Below are 15,332 nucleotides of genomic sequence, written 5' to 3' on the forward strand. Positions count from 1 at the left end.
ACCATCCATGTGAAAATGTTTATGAAATATGTAATGGAAATATAGAACTCTGGCTTAAGAAATATCAAAGGAGGTGCTGTAGATGGGAGCCATTCTGTTAAAATTTGTAATTGAATCCATAAGATTACCAAATAGGAAAGTGTAGAGACTAAAGAAGAGGCTGTGATCTTGGGAAGTATAAATTTTTGAAAACGCCCGTACACTTTCAGTCAGGGAAGAAAGCAAGCATTGTGTGCCTATGCATTCTTTAAAAATCTAATAATTTATATATCAGGGTTTGACACACCTTTTCCATGAGTCAAATGTGGTCCACTGCTTATTTTGTAAATAAAGTTTGTTTTGAACACAGCCATGCTCATTTGTTTGTGTATTGCCTCTAGTGACTGCCTTTGCACTACAAAAGCAGAGTTGAATAGTTGCAACAGAGACCATATTGCCTGTAAAGCCCAAAATGTTTACTCTCTTGGCCTTTTCAGAAAAAAACTTTCCAGTCTCTAATACATGTGAATGCAGAGTGTAAAGTGAAAATTCTCTCATTTTCCTGCAACTTTTTACTTAGAAAATTTTCAAACCTAGAGAAAAGTTCAAAAAACAGTATGATGAACAGCTGTATGCCCTTTCTATAGATTCACTACTTTCCAGCAATTTTGCTACATTTCTCTTGTGTCTCTAAATAGACTTACACACATGTTGTATGTCTGTATATGTGTGTGTGTTTTGCTTGTCTTTGCTGAACCATTTGAAAATTGCTTGTATACATCATGACACTTTACCCCTAAATACCTCAGCGTGTATCTTCTAAGAATAAGGCCATTTTCATATTTAACCACGATTCCATTTTCACACCTAAGAAAATTAACACTATTTCAAGAATATCTAATATATAAACATTTAAAAATGTTCCTAGTTGTCCCAAAATGTGTCTCTCATATCTTTTTTCTTTTCTTTTTTTTTTGGTGAGGAAGATTATCCCTGAGCTAACTTCTGTTGCCAATCTTCCTCTTTTTTTTGCTTGAGATTGTCCCTGAGTTAACATCCATGCCAGTCTTCCTTTGTTTTTGTCTGTGGGATGCCACCACAGCATGGCTTGATGAGCAGTGTATAGGTCTGCCCCTGGGATCTGAACCCACCAACCCCGGGCCACCGAACCAAAGTGCATGAACTTAACCACTATACCAATGGGATGGTGCCTTCCTTTACTTTTTTAAGTCCAGGACCCAATCTGGGCACACTCACTGCATTTGATTATGTCTCTTTGGTCTCATTTGTTTAGAACAAGTCCTCTTGGTGGTTTTCCCCATCTTTCATATATTTGTTTTTTTTAAATGTATAAAATTGTTGTCTTGTAGAATGTTCCACATTTTGGACTGACATAATGGTTTCTTGGTTTAGATTAAACATATTTGGCAAGAATATTACATAGGTAATATTAATGCTTCTTGCGTCATTTAAATTGGTACATAATAACAAGTTACCCCCCTGTTGTTGATAATGTTGCTCACTTGGTTAAGATGATGGACCACCAGCCCACTTTGTTGTACAGGAACATGTTTCCCTTTATAATTAATAAGTAATCTAAGAGTGATACTTTGAGATCATATGATGATCCATTCACTGAGTGGTTTTAGCATCCATTGACGATACTTTGCCTTACCTTAGATATTATATTGTTTGCAGTATAGTGATTTCATAATTCTAACATTAATTGGCATTTTTCTATTGAGGAAAACTCTTCCCTTTTCAAAAAAATAATACTGTGAGCTCATGAATTCTTTTATTATTCAGTGTATTATGATCCTTTACCATTGTTATTCCTTGTTCCTGATCTGACCAGTAGGAATCCCTTCAAGCCTGCTCATACCTATGTCTTTTTGATGTGATTCCCTTAGTCTTCCAGCATTTCCTTGTTTTCTTGAACAGTCAGATGTTCTAGGTTCACCTTCAGCTTTCCTTTGCCCCAGCCCTGGAATCAGCTAGTTCTCTGAGTCCTTGTTCTTTTTAGTGGGCAATTAATTGTATTTAGAGACCAAGATCTAGGTACTAGGTGTGCTCATTGCTACTGACATATATTTCTAGGCCCTTCCAATGGAAAGAGATAGGGAGACATACAACCACGAGTTCATATTGGTAGTTCCAGTTCACATCCAGCGCCACAAGGTTTCTCTTCATCTTCCTGCATTTCATATTTGTATCTCTGTTTTCCAACATTGAAAACCCAGATTGTCAACAACAATATGCCATTACTGACAACAAACCTATTCAAGATTTTAGGGCCGGCCCCGTTGCCGAGTGTTTAAGTTCACACACTCCACTTTGGCAGCCCTGGATTTTGCTGGTTTGGATCCTGGGTACAGACATGGCACCACTCATCAGGCCGTGCTGAGGCGGCCTCCTACAAGCCACAACTAGAAGGACCTACAACTAAAATATACAACTATTTTGTACTGGGGGGATTTGGGGAGAAAAAGCAGAAAAAAAAAATTCAAGATTTCTTTGCAATTATATGTGTACTTAGAATATATCCTACTAAGGATATATTACTTGTATTAACTACTTTATTGATTTAATTTTGTTTTTTTTTAATTGAAGAACAGTTACATGATTCACAGTTAAAATTACATAAAACATTTACTCAGAGAACTCTTCTATCTGCTCTTTCCCTTTCTCACCCACCTTCCTTGGGTAACCACTTGCCTTAGTTTTTAGTTTATCCTTTGTGTGTGTATGTGTGTGTTTCCCTCAGAGAAGTAATAAGCAGATACTTATATTATTTTCCTTTATTTTTGCTAAACCATTGTATATCTTTTGTGTCTCTCTCTTTTTCACCTGATATGTGCTAGAAATCGCTCTATTTCTGTTGACAGAGATTTTTCGTATTCTTTTTTCTCTAGGCTTTCCACATAGTACTCTCTTATGTGGCTGTATCATAGTCTATTTAACCAGTCCCTTATTGACAGGAACTTTGGTTATTTCCAGTGTTTTGCTATCACAAATAATGTTTCAGTGAAAAACCATGTGCATCTGTGTGGTTTCATATTTGTGGAGGTTTGTCTTCAGGGCAGATTCATAGAAGTGAGATTACTGGGTTAAGTGGTAAATGAATATGAAGATGTGTTAGCTATTGCTGGATTTCCTTTCATAGGTGTTGTACCATTTTGTACTTCTACACTCCTACCAGCAATGTATGAGAGAGCCTTTTTCTCTGCAGCTCCCAGTGGAGTTTAAGGTTTTGAATTTTGCCACCCTGGTAGGTGAAAAACCTATCTTAGTTTGGTTTTAATTTGCATTTCTGAGTGAAATTAAGTACTTTTTCATATGCGTAAAGGCCATTGTATATCTTTTTATAAGGAGTCATCTATTCGTGTCTTTTGTTCATTCTATCGTGTTTTTATTCTTTTTTCTCTTAATTTTTAAGATTCTTTTATATATTAGGTTTCTGATGTATTTTAACAAATAGTTTCTCTCAGTTTATTGTTTGCCCAAGTCTTTTGACCTTAATATGGTGTTTTTATCTGCAAAGGTTTTTTTTTTTTTGCTGAGGAAGATCCACCCTGAGCTACCATCTGTGCCAATCTTCCTCTATTTTGTATGTGGGTCACTGTCACAGCGTGGCCACTGACCAGTGGTATCGGTCTGCACTCGGGAACTGAACTGGGGCTGCCGAAGCGGAGCACAGTGACCTTAACCACTAAGCCACAGGGCTGGCCCCAATAAAGAGTTTTTTAAAAAATATTTTTCCTGCATGCCTGTATATATATATATATATATATATATATATTTAAATATAAATGGAGCACACTGTACTTAGTGTTTTATAATCTGCTTTTTTCACATACTAAATTATTGTTTTCCTTTCATGTCAATTTGTATTTCATCATATTGATGGTCCATAATTTATCTAAATAATTATTAAATAATTTCCTATTAATACTAGCACTTAGGTTATTTCCAGGTTTTTGCTTTTTATAAACACTTGCTCTGATGAGCGTTCTTTTATAGATATCTTTTTGTACTTTTCTTTAGGATAAATTTATTAAAAAAAGGAATACTTTGATCAAGGTATATGGACATTTAAAATTTATATACAATTCTTGGTTTAATGTCAGTTTAGTAGATGGACTATTTTATTGTTCTAGTTTATGTTTCTTTGATTATCTGCAGGGTGAAACATAGGAAGCAGTCATTATTTTTGTAGGTCAAGTATTTACAATTTCATGCAGTCCAACTGAGTATCTATGGATTATTTATACTTTTCTGATTTGCCTGTTCATGTCTTTTGTCTGTTTTTCTGTTTAGTGTTTTGATTTTTTGTTCTTATTTCAAGAGTTCTTCATATTAAGAAATTAACCCTTTCTCAGTGTATTGTAAATATCTTTTCCATGCAGTCTTTGTTTTGTTTTACCTTTGCTCATGTTGTTATGGTTCTGAGCAGATATTTGACCACAGAAAAAAATTTAATAGTGTCTTTTCCTCTCTCAAGTCTGTTTTTGTCTTGCTTAGAATGAATTTTACCACCCTAAGATTATAAAAATCTTCTACTATGTGATTTTCTAATACTTTTTTCGTTTTTTGAATTTAGATCTTTAATTCTTCTGAAATTTATTTTTCTATATGGTGTGATATTGGATAGCCAATTATAATCTATGGAATAATCCTTCCTTCCCAGTTAATTTGAAATGCCAATTTTATCCCAAATAGTTCTGTTTGAGTTTTCTGTACAATTATTGAGCTATTTTTTCTTACCCAGTGTTGAATTGTTTAAAATATTTTAACTTTGTAGTACATTTTGATCTTTATAGTGCAAGTGCCTCCTCCCCATTTTTAAAAAATATCTATTAAATGTATTCTTCTACATGAATTAAAACCAATTCGTTAAATTCAAAAATAAGTTTGTTTAGTAATTGGAATTGTGTTGTGTTTAGAAATTAACTTGAGGGAAATATATCTTCTTTGCACTATTGGATCTTCTTATCCAGAAACATGAGTTTGTTTAGTCAAAGCTTTTATGTCGTTCAGTGAAGTTTTATTGTTTTCTTCCTTTGGTTCTTACACATTTCCTTTTAAATTATTTCTAAGTTTTTTGTTTTAGATTTGATAGTATTTTGGACGGGTCTTTTTTCCCCCACTTCCTGATTTATTTGGAGTATGGAAAAACCCTTGTTATTCCATATTTATCTCCTATTTATTCACCTTTTGAACTCTCATATTGTTTCTAAAAGATTTTCATTTTGTTATCTTGGGTTTTTCTAGGTCAATGATGCTATTTTGTCTTTGTTTCTTCCTTTACAGTGTTTATACCTCATTTTTGTTCCCTCATTTTTGTTATATGACATTGGTTTGAACTTCTAGAAAATGTTGAATAGTGTTAATGGTGGCAAGGATCCTCATTTTGTTTTTAACTTTATTGCTATATTTCCCCGTTAAGTTGATAATTGCTACTGTTTTGGGGAAGATACTCTTTTTCAAGTTAAGTAAGTTTTCTTTATTTCTAGTTCATGAAAAGATGCTTTTATCTTTTTATGTATATATGAGTGTGTGTGTGCTTGGGTGTGATTTTACTTTTATTTTATTTTATTTTTTTAAGAAATGCTTCTTGGTAAGGAAGATTGGCCCTGAGCTAACAAATGTTGCCAATCTTCCTCTTTTTTTTTTTCTCACCAAAGCCCCAGTACATAGTTGTTTATCCTAGTTGTAGGTCATTCTAGTTCTTCTGTGTGGGACGCTGCCACAGCATGGCTTGATGAGTGGTGTGTAGGTCTGCACCCAGGATCCAAACCAGTGAACCCCGGGTTGCCAAAGTGGAGTGCGCAAACTTAACCACTCGGCCATGGGGCCGGCCCCTGCTGTTATTTTTTAAATCAGGACTAGCTGTTGAATGTTTTAACACTTTTTCATCATTCTAGTGATTTTCCTACCCGTCTTTGCTTCCCCTCCATCTTTTCCATTCTTCCCTTCCACATCTCACACTATGCAGTTGTTGGGTATTTTGCATCATGTCCTTCATTGCTCTTTCAATCTTTTCTGATTTCCCCTGTTTTGTATTAGGAGTCTACATTCAGAGAGAATGGTACAAGGGGTTTTCCAATTTTAACTACTTTATTCATTAGTGTTCTCTCTACTGCTTTTCCCAGTGTTTTTTATTTCAGTAATTACCTTTTTGTCTCCAAGAACCGCCTGTTTTTCTCAGAGCTGCTTTTTTCATAGCACTTTGCCCTTTTTTATTGATTTAGCATTCTTTCATTATCACTGAGAGTATTACTTAGAATTGTTCCAGCTATAGAATTTGTTTCACCAGGAAACCATTTGCTCAGATTACTGAGTTTGTCCTTATGTTTGAGCTGTAGACTTTACATTTCTGCCTACTTATAGAGAAGAAAGACTAGATTTGATCAATATGTAAAGAGCTCTCTCAGTAATTGTGTGCATTTCTTTTCCTTTTCCCACAAGGTCTTCCTCTGCAGAGTCTGTGAGGTAACTGCAGTCTAAAGGCAGACCTCATTTCCGAGTTGAGATCTGACTACAAAGCAGATGAATCCCTTGAGCAGGGTGTGGTCTAGTGGTCCTTGGGCTGTGTTTGCTTATCTCACTTACTGTGTTGTCAGTGCAAACCGAAGCCAAGTGAAGTTTTGGATAAATGCTATATGAACATTTTATGTATTTTAGGCTCTGGGGGATTCTTCAAACATGTTGGCTTGTTTCCACTCTCCCAGCCTTTGCCAGAGAATCTTAGGGCTGCCTTCATTCACTTAGGGCTTTAATTAGCAGTAGTTAAGTAGAAACAGAGTGGGAGCCTAGAACTTGAGATTTTACTGCACTACTCAGTTGGTTTTTCTTCTGTGCTTATTGCAGCACTCCTAGTTACTGCTTTCTCCCCTCCTACTATACTTCTTAGCTTAAGAGACCTACCAAACAAATCCTCCACTTGAATTAGCAGGCAGAGCTCAGATACAGTCTGGATGATCATGGCTGCTAACAGCTCTGTTGGTAGATGTTAGCATGGTTTTCCAAGCTCTTTGATTCACATCTTGCCTCCTACTCCATAGCTCTTGCCATTCTAGGTTTTGAAGTATTTTAGAACCCACATGGTAAAACTCAACCACTGTCAGGCAGACCTATTTTTCACATGTGTTTAATCACAGGCATTTGAACATTATTGACTTTTCCCTTAATCTGAACCTGTCATTTTCTAGGAACTCCTCCAGGATTTTGGTCCATTGATCATATTCTCCTTAGTCTTCCACTGCTGTTATAAACTTTATCTCTTGGTTATATTTTTCTTAGTAATTTTAGTGGGGATTCATCAAAGAAGAAGGTAAATTAGTGGGGTCAGTTTACCACCTTGAAAACAGAAGTCTGTACTTGTGTTTAGGGGACAATTAGAGGGAGACTTAGAGAAAACATGGAGAATGGTAATATCTAACTCTGTTAAGTACTTTCTATCTATCCCAAGTGATTTTATGTGCTTTACTTGCATTTATTCATTTAATTCTCCCCAATTGCTGGGATATTTAGATACTGTTATTATTCTCCTCTTAAATATAAGAAAATTGAGGCACCAAGAGATTAATTTGTAGGAAGTGCTAAAGTGAAGATTCCAACCCAAGGATGTCTGGCTTCAAAGTCTGAAAGTAAAGTCAGAGAATGTTTTCAGTTCCTTTGAGGAATTTCCTAAGGGAAGAAAGAAAGTGTTATCAATGAAATTTGATAAAAAGAAAAATGGACAGTAGCTGAGGTGTGGCAAGAGTTGAAGGAAGATTTATTTTTAGAGTAAAGAGATTTGAGTATGTTTGTTGAGTAATGGAGAAGATGTAGTCATGTGCACAGAATTGAAAACATAATTACAAGAAAATACTCAGAGAAGGAAGATACTACTGAAGGCAAGAAGAGATGGATTTGAGGGCAAGTGACTGGTTCACCTTAGAAATGCAAAGAGATACTTTTTCCCCTGAAATAAGAGAGAAGAAAAAGATATTGTTGATGTGAAGAAACTTCATGGTGAGCAAAGGAGAATGAGGAAGCCTATGTTAAATTACCTACTTCTTGGCTAAGTAGAAGGTAGAAGTCCTTTGTTAAAAGAAGGTGGAGGGGTCAGCCTGGTGATGTAATGGTTAAGTTCATGCACTCTGCATCAGCAGCCCGGGGTTCGCAGGTTTGGATCCCTGGCGTGGACCTAGCACTGCTCATCAAGCTGCACTGTGGTGGCGTCCCTCATAAAATAGAGGAAGGTGAGCACAGGTGTTAGCTCAATGACAATCTTCCTCAAGCAAAAAGAGGAAGATTGGCAACAGAGGTTAGCTCAGAGCCAGTCTTCCTCACAAAAAAAAAGGAAGGTGGAGGAGGGCAGTTGGGAGGCAATGTAATTGGGTGCAGAGAGGAAAAGGTTTGAAATAAGTGTTTTGGAGAATGATTATCAGTTTCTGATAAACACTATTAAATTTTTTGTGACTTCTTCCAGAGAGTTCTTTGTGTATATAGGTAAACATTCTTTATATGTGTAAGATATGTATATATTAAAAGCTATAATAGTATTTAGCATGTCAAACATTATCATATTAAAGCTTCAAGAGGTCTGCTGGCAAAGCAACTGTTTTGTTTGTGTAATGCAGAGTTTCCCAGATATATTCTATCAATGAATATATTTTTCATGTAACACTTGTTAATTGCAAAACATGCTTTGGAATTATTCAGTTAAATCTACTGAGGGTAATCTAATTTGGTGAGTAGGAAGCAGCTTCAGATGAGTAGGGATACTAGAAGCTGCTACTCCTTTCATTACTTGAATCAGTCGAAAATTGGGAACATGTTATTGTTCTCAACAAAATTAATAATAGCTACCAGTTATTGAGAACCAATTGTGTTCTTTATATATTTCGTGTGTGTATGTGTGTGTGTGTTTTGGTGGTTTCTCATAGACATTATTTTCTTTGTTGCTGATGCAGAAACTGAGGTGAAGAAAAATGAAATTACTTATCGAGTTAAATGGTGGAGACATGATTGAAACACAGGTCTTTCATATTCCAAGATTGTGCTCCTTACAGTACAGTATATTTTCCTCATGAAAGCTTATAGTTTCTTTTAAATGGTAGCATGAAAGGAGCAGTTTCCTACCAGGTAGCCAACCACTGAGTTTTGGCCATAGACATGTATCTGTTCATTTTTTAAAGTAACATATATTATACCTAGACTGTTCTGGGAATTGATGTTATTTGTGTTGTCTGTGTTCTATCAGAAGTCATTTATTTCTGTTTATATTAATTATAAGTATGATTACTCAGAGTGACATACTGAAAAGTATTCAGGGATGTAGGCCATTATTTCCATAGCTGTGTTCCTAAGAATATAGTTATTACAGGTATTAATAGGTATTCTGAAAAAGGAGAGGGGGGCTCATGGTAAAATAAATTTTGGAAACACTGCATATTGTATATCCCCTTTGGAAAGGGCTCAGTGCATATCAGCAGATTAAAGACTGTAACAAAGAAACAAGTTTCCCAGCATTTTCCTAACCTATTTGATAATGGGATATTTTTTTCAAAGAATTTCTCTTAACATCTTAAGTCATTAGTAGTTCATTTGAACTCAGTTTAGTAAATGCTGATAGAGACTAAAAGCAAGTCTCATTTCTGGCACATCCCTTTCATCAGCTGAGAGTGTTTGATTGCTAGAGCTACTTAAGGATCATATTTGGATGTATTCCAAATGCATACTTACTTACTAGTAAGTATTCTAAACTTTAAATGGAGCCAATGCATCTTACTTCACGTTGCTTTTCTGCCACTGTTTCATTTTAAATACTTGATGCTTTTTTAGTACACTTCAGTTAAGTCAGGTATATTTGCATTTTTTTATTTTTACTATTTTAGATATGGGAGAAAGGACTGCTGTAAATCCAAGTGCAGATGGCAACATTGGAACTATAGAGGATGGTAGCGACAGTGAAAATATTCAAGCAAATGGAATTCCAGGAACACCAATTTCTGTTGCATATACACCATCCTTACCTGACGACAGATTGTCTGTCTCTTCCAATGACACTCAGGTATGAATAGGGGGAAAAAATGTTAATCTTACAAATTTATAGGCTATCAGCACTTTGTGGTGAATATATCCAGTTGATGATGCTGGCTGATTTCATTTTGGGGAAATAAAAACTGGATTTTTTTCTCATTGATATAAATCAAAGTGGTTTATTTCCTTAATATATTGATAGCTATATTTCCAGCTCTGAGGTGTATCTCATGTGTTCACATCTTTCCTACACTCCCCTTTCATTGAAATTACATTTATAAAGAATATTCTTAATCACATATTCATAGGATAATTCTGGTGTCATAGAACAAGAAAGAACTTTTAGAAATCTAGAGAACTTCATCTTACCTTTGTTCAGGGCTACAGTGAAGTCCACACTATGGTAGTGGTAGGTCCTCTTCATCCTTCCTACCCTATATTTTGTTTTTATCCTTATCCTTTTAGATAAGGGAGTCCTACTGTAAATCATTGCCCCATACACAGGGGTAAGTTTTCTTGGCTTTGTTGATCTTTGTGAATTAACTACTTTTAAACATTGCTTGATATCTCTCTTGTTTTATGTCTATCTGCTCAGAGTAGATAAAAAATAGGACAAAAACATAATATACCCAGTGACAGATAGTGGAAAGCGTAGTTTAGGCCATGGGTGAGGTATCATGTCAGAGGATGATGTACTAGTTTTTGTGAATCATAGTATCCACTGGGTAAATTTTAAGTTTATTTGGTGGCAAGGAGGGAATATTTTAAAAGAAAGCATTTTTTAAGGTTTTATTGTTGGGGATGGGAGTAGCATGTCAGATTAAAGAAAAATTGTGGCAAATACCTCGTCTGGTTTCCTTTCCAATAGAACCCCACTTATTACTGAATTGAATAAAATAAATAGAAGGCTGAAATGATTTTACACTGGTAAATATCTTTATTTACGTGGTATGTTAACTTCTTTAGGAATCTGGAAATTCTTCAGGACCTTCACCTGGTGCTAAGTTTTCCCACATTTTACAAAAGGATGCCTTTCTAGTATTCAGGTCATTGTGTAAACTGTCAATGAAACCACTGTCAGATGGACCGCCAGATCCAAAGTAAGTCATTAGCGGCTCTGCCTGACAAATACAGTTGTTTGTTTGAGTCTGTCTTACTTTAAGATAGTCTTCGGATTTTATTTTATTCTTCTTCTCCTATAGGACCCTCTGAAATATATTTTAGTGTTATTTTACTTATTAGAACATGTATTGAAAAACAATGAGTTCCAAAACTACTACAGTTAGATACCTTACACTATTTCCCAAAGCATACCGATAGCATTATAGAATTGTGCCTGATGCACAGTAGGTGCTCAGTAAATATTGAATGAATTCTTATTTCAATATTGTAAGTAACTTTGGAGCTAATATAGCTCTCCCTGTTTTCCAGCCTCATGCTAGCCTTCTGAAAGCTACCAGTTGAAAGGTAATAAAACCTAAGAGAAATAAATCTTAAAAGTCATAATGAAAGATAAGATATACGTTAAGGTCTGAAAAATGCCCTGAGATGATACTTTTCTCTGTGGGGAGCAGGAAGTACTTTGAGGTAGGAGTCACTTACTGACTTCCATCGAGTATATTAGTTTAAACCATAGTGAAATGCCACTTTTGTAAGTCATAAGTTGTCAAATATCTTTTATTTCATATGATTCAAGTGTAGCTAAATTCCTGCTTGAGATTGAGTTTGGGAGTTATTAGAGAGGCCCGCCTCTCTAATGTTGCAGCATGATGTAGTGTAGCCTGACAATTTGAGGAAAACTTTCTGGAAAAAGAAACTTTGGAGAAGGCCTGAGTGACTTTGAGAAAGGGATATGAAATAGGGGGAAACGTAAGCAACTCTACTTCATTAAAAAAACTCTAGAGCATTTCAGTTTCTAAGTGTCAACTAAGAAGAAAGACTAGAGACAGTTACAGTAAAAACTTTATAAGTTTTGGAAACCATATTTGTTATATTTTCTATAGTTTTGTTTTGTTTTGTCACATTGTACTGATTTAGTGAGAAACATCTTTTAGGCCTAAAAGCCTAAAATTCTAAAATCTTCTTAGGCCCAAATCCTGAGAGTCAGAAATATAATTTGTTAATTTTTCTGTATTTTGAAAATGCAAATTCTACAGAAAAGAGATTAAGGTAGTTCAGATTGCAGTATAAGCTCGATTATACCCTATATATTTTATAAGAATATATTTAAATATTTTTCAATCTTATTCTCATTATGAGGGGAAGAATAACTTTCTCATTAAAAAATTGACAGTTCACATCTCTATGAATTAATGAAGACCTGCTTTAAGGAGGAAATACCCTAAGAATTTGGTGTTATTACTGAAGGCCATTTTTGCCATGATTTTTAAATGTTATTGACCTCAAAAGCCTCAGATATTTAGTTTTCCCAAATCGGTATAAAAAATGGGATTTGAAAACATGCTAGAAACTTTAAAATGGCAAGAATGGAGTGATGTCACCAAGATGGTGACATAGCTTGTTCCTGATTTCATTCCCCTCACAAGAAGACCAACAAACAACTATTCAAGAGCAAGACACCACTGAGAGAATCCTAGAACACAGGGGTGAGGCTGAAGCACCCCACTGCACTACAGAAACCAAAAAAGACTGCATTAGAAGGGTAAGAGAAAAGACTACATGTTGACTGCCTTGCCCCTCCCCCAGGCCAGTGCAGCACCACGCAGAGGAGTCTCCTCTGAGCCTCTGGTTCCTCCAATGGGAAAAGGAGAACCCAGGCAGGACAACCAATTCTCCCAGAATTGTGGGTCACCTTGTGGGAGCTGGTACTCTGATCTCACTCCACAGGGATTGTAGAGGAATCTGCAGGGCTGAACCACTAAGAGTCTGTGACAGAGAAGCAGGGAGGGGTTTGCAACAACCAGCACATGGATCTTGGCAGACAGAGTTCACACCTATAGTGCCAAGCAGTAATCCCAACCTGTGGCTTTGTTCGTCTGTAAAACCAAGTCATTGGTGCACCATGACCAGGGAACTTAGCAGGATGCAGATCTGCTTGATTTGGTTTGTTGGAGAAGGAGTTTTGTCAGCCGTAGACCCTGATTTGCCCATGCCCAGACAAGGAGCTGAGTTGCAGCCCCGCTCACTGTGGAAAGTGTCTGCTGCCCACATCTGACCAGGGGAGCTGGCAGGAACACCTGGAAGCTATGTATGCCAGCACTGCTTGAGATGAGAGGCAGGGTGGGCAGAGCTGATCGCCCCCAGAGCAAAATTACTTCTGGGCATGGAAGGTTCCTGTGTTATGCACAGGCAGGAGGATTAACCATAGCCAAGGCTTAGAGTCGCTCTCAGCCTCTCCCAGTGAGAGAGCCTGCCTGGGAATTTGAGAGTTGCCTGGAGCGGCCTTTCCCCTTGCCACTCAGGCAAGGGAGTTGAGAACACAGGTCCACCCACCTGCTGTGGCTTCCTGTTCCATTTGAACAAAAGGGCTGGTGAGAACACCTGGAAGTTGTGTGGCCCAGCAGTGCTCAAACCAAGAGAAGGGCAGACAGAGCCAGTAGTTTGCAGAGCAAAGCCAGTGGACCTATTTGGCCAGAAAACTTGAGGCATGGGTCAGCTTGAGTTAATAACAACAAATAAGGAGCTTTACTGGCCCTAGAGCTGCTTCTCCCACTATGCCCAGGCAGGGAAATGAGTTCGTGGCCCTGTTCATTACTGAATACAGCCTCCAGCCTGCCTGACTAGGGAACCCACCCAGAGCTGATGGGAAGTTGCATAGTCCATCCAATAACCTTGCTTACAGTGGCACTTGAACAGAGAGCACAGCCTCTGGCTTTCCTTGCCTGTAGAGCAAAATTGGTGGCCTCACCTGACCAGGGAATTCAGTGCATGCTCCTGCCTGAGTCAGGTCCCCAACAATGAGCCCAACAGGCCCTGGGTCCTGTCCTGCTGACCTGCCAGGGCAGGGAACCGAATTCATAGGCTCATCTACAAATGACTATAGAACCCAGTCCTAACTACTAATCCTAACCAGAGAATCTGGGCAAGCAGGGAGCCGTTCCTACAGCCTCAGCCTCAGAGGAGTAGGGAACCAAGCCAGCATTCCTATCCAGCTGTTTTTAGCCAGTGGCATTTTCCCCCTTTTCCAACCTCAGAGCTCAAACGGTTTTCTTGCCCCAAAATAGACCCGTGGCCGAGTGGTTAAGTTCGCGTGCTCTGCTGCAGGCAGCCCAGTGTTTCGTTGGTTCGAATCCTGGGCGCGGACATGGCACTGCTTGTCAGACCACGCTGAGGCAGCGTCCCACATGCCACAACTAGAAGAACCCACAACGAAGAATATACAACTATGCATCGGGGGGCTTTGGGGAGAAAAAGGAAATAATAAAATCTTTAAAAAAAAGAAAAAAAAAATAGACCATAACAGCAGGCCTCACCTGCCCAAGGACATTACCAGCAGACATGCCCAGAAACTGAAACTGAGCTGACTGGTGAAGATCCGTCAGCCATAGCAAACCTAGTAAGTCTAGAAGAGAAACCCAGTTACTCAAATGCACAGATACCAACATAAGGACTAAAGATCATGAAAACCAGGTGTATATGACACCACCTAAGGAAACTAGTACAGCTCTCATAACTGCTCTTAAAAATATGGGAATCTATGAATTGCCAGACAAAGAATTCAGAATAATCCTCTTAAAGAAGTTTAATGAACTACAAGAACACACAGACAACTAAATGAAATTAGGAATACAGTGCATAAAAGAAATGAGAAGATCTTCAAAGCAATAGACCATCAAAAAAAAAAAAAAACAACAACAAACACATCCTAGAGGTGAAAAATACAGTAACTGAACTGAAGAATCAAATAGAGAGTTTCAAAAGCAGACTTGATGATGCAGAAGGAGGAGCAGCAACGTGGAGGATAGGATGTTAGAAACTATCCAGTCAGAGAAGCAGAGAGAAAAAAGAATGGAAAAAAGTGAAGAAAGCCTACGAGACTTATGGGGCATAATGAAAAGAAACAACATTTTCACTATGGGAATTCCAGAAGAGGAGGAAGAGGAATGGGCAGAAAATATATATGAAGCAATAATGGCTGAAAACTTTCTGAACCTGCGGAGAGAGATGGACATTCAGATACATGATACATGAGGCCCAAAGGACTCCAAATAGGTTGTACCTGCATAGGGCTACACTGAGACACATTATAGTTAAACTGTCAAAAGTGAAAGAAAAAATTTTAAAAGGGGCAAGAGAAAAGAGAGAAGTTACATACAAGGGAACTCCCATAAGACTGTAGATGGATTTCTCAACAGAAATATTTC

At 37.3% G+C, this 15,332-nt stretch overlaps 1 protein-coding gene across 4 annotated transcripts in view; it reads left to right on the plus strand.

Moving 5' to 3' along the window:
* ARFGEF1 (ARF guanine nucleotide exchange factor 1) overlaps positions 1-15,332 on the plus strand; it is a 157,232-nt gene that overhangs the window by 72,985 nt on the left and 68,915 nt on the right. For all 4 annotated transcript variants that reach the window (XR_011493169.1, XM_044780257.2, XM_070481146.1 and 1 more), the window contains exons 8-9: positions 9,864-10,039; positions 10,975-11,108. Coding sequence is in view for 3 of the 4 variants with exons in the window: in XM_044780257.2 (XP_044636192.1) it covers positions 9,864-10,039; positions 10,975-11,108 (310 nt within the window). In the remaining variant the exon portion in view is untranslated. The remainder of the gene's footprint in view (positions 1-9,863; positions 10,040-10,974; positions 11,109-15,332) is intronic.

The sequence above is a fragment of the Equus asinus genome, chromosome 12 (assembly GCF_041296235.1).
Source record: "Equus asinus isolate D_3611 breed Donkey chromosome 12, EquAss-T2T_v2, whole genome shotgun sequence".
In the NCBI taxonomy this organism is placed as follows: Eukaryota; Metazoa; Chordata; class Mammalia; order Perissodactyla; family Equidae; genus Equus; species Equus asinus.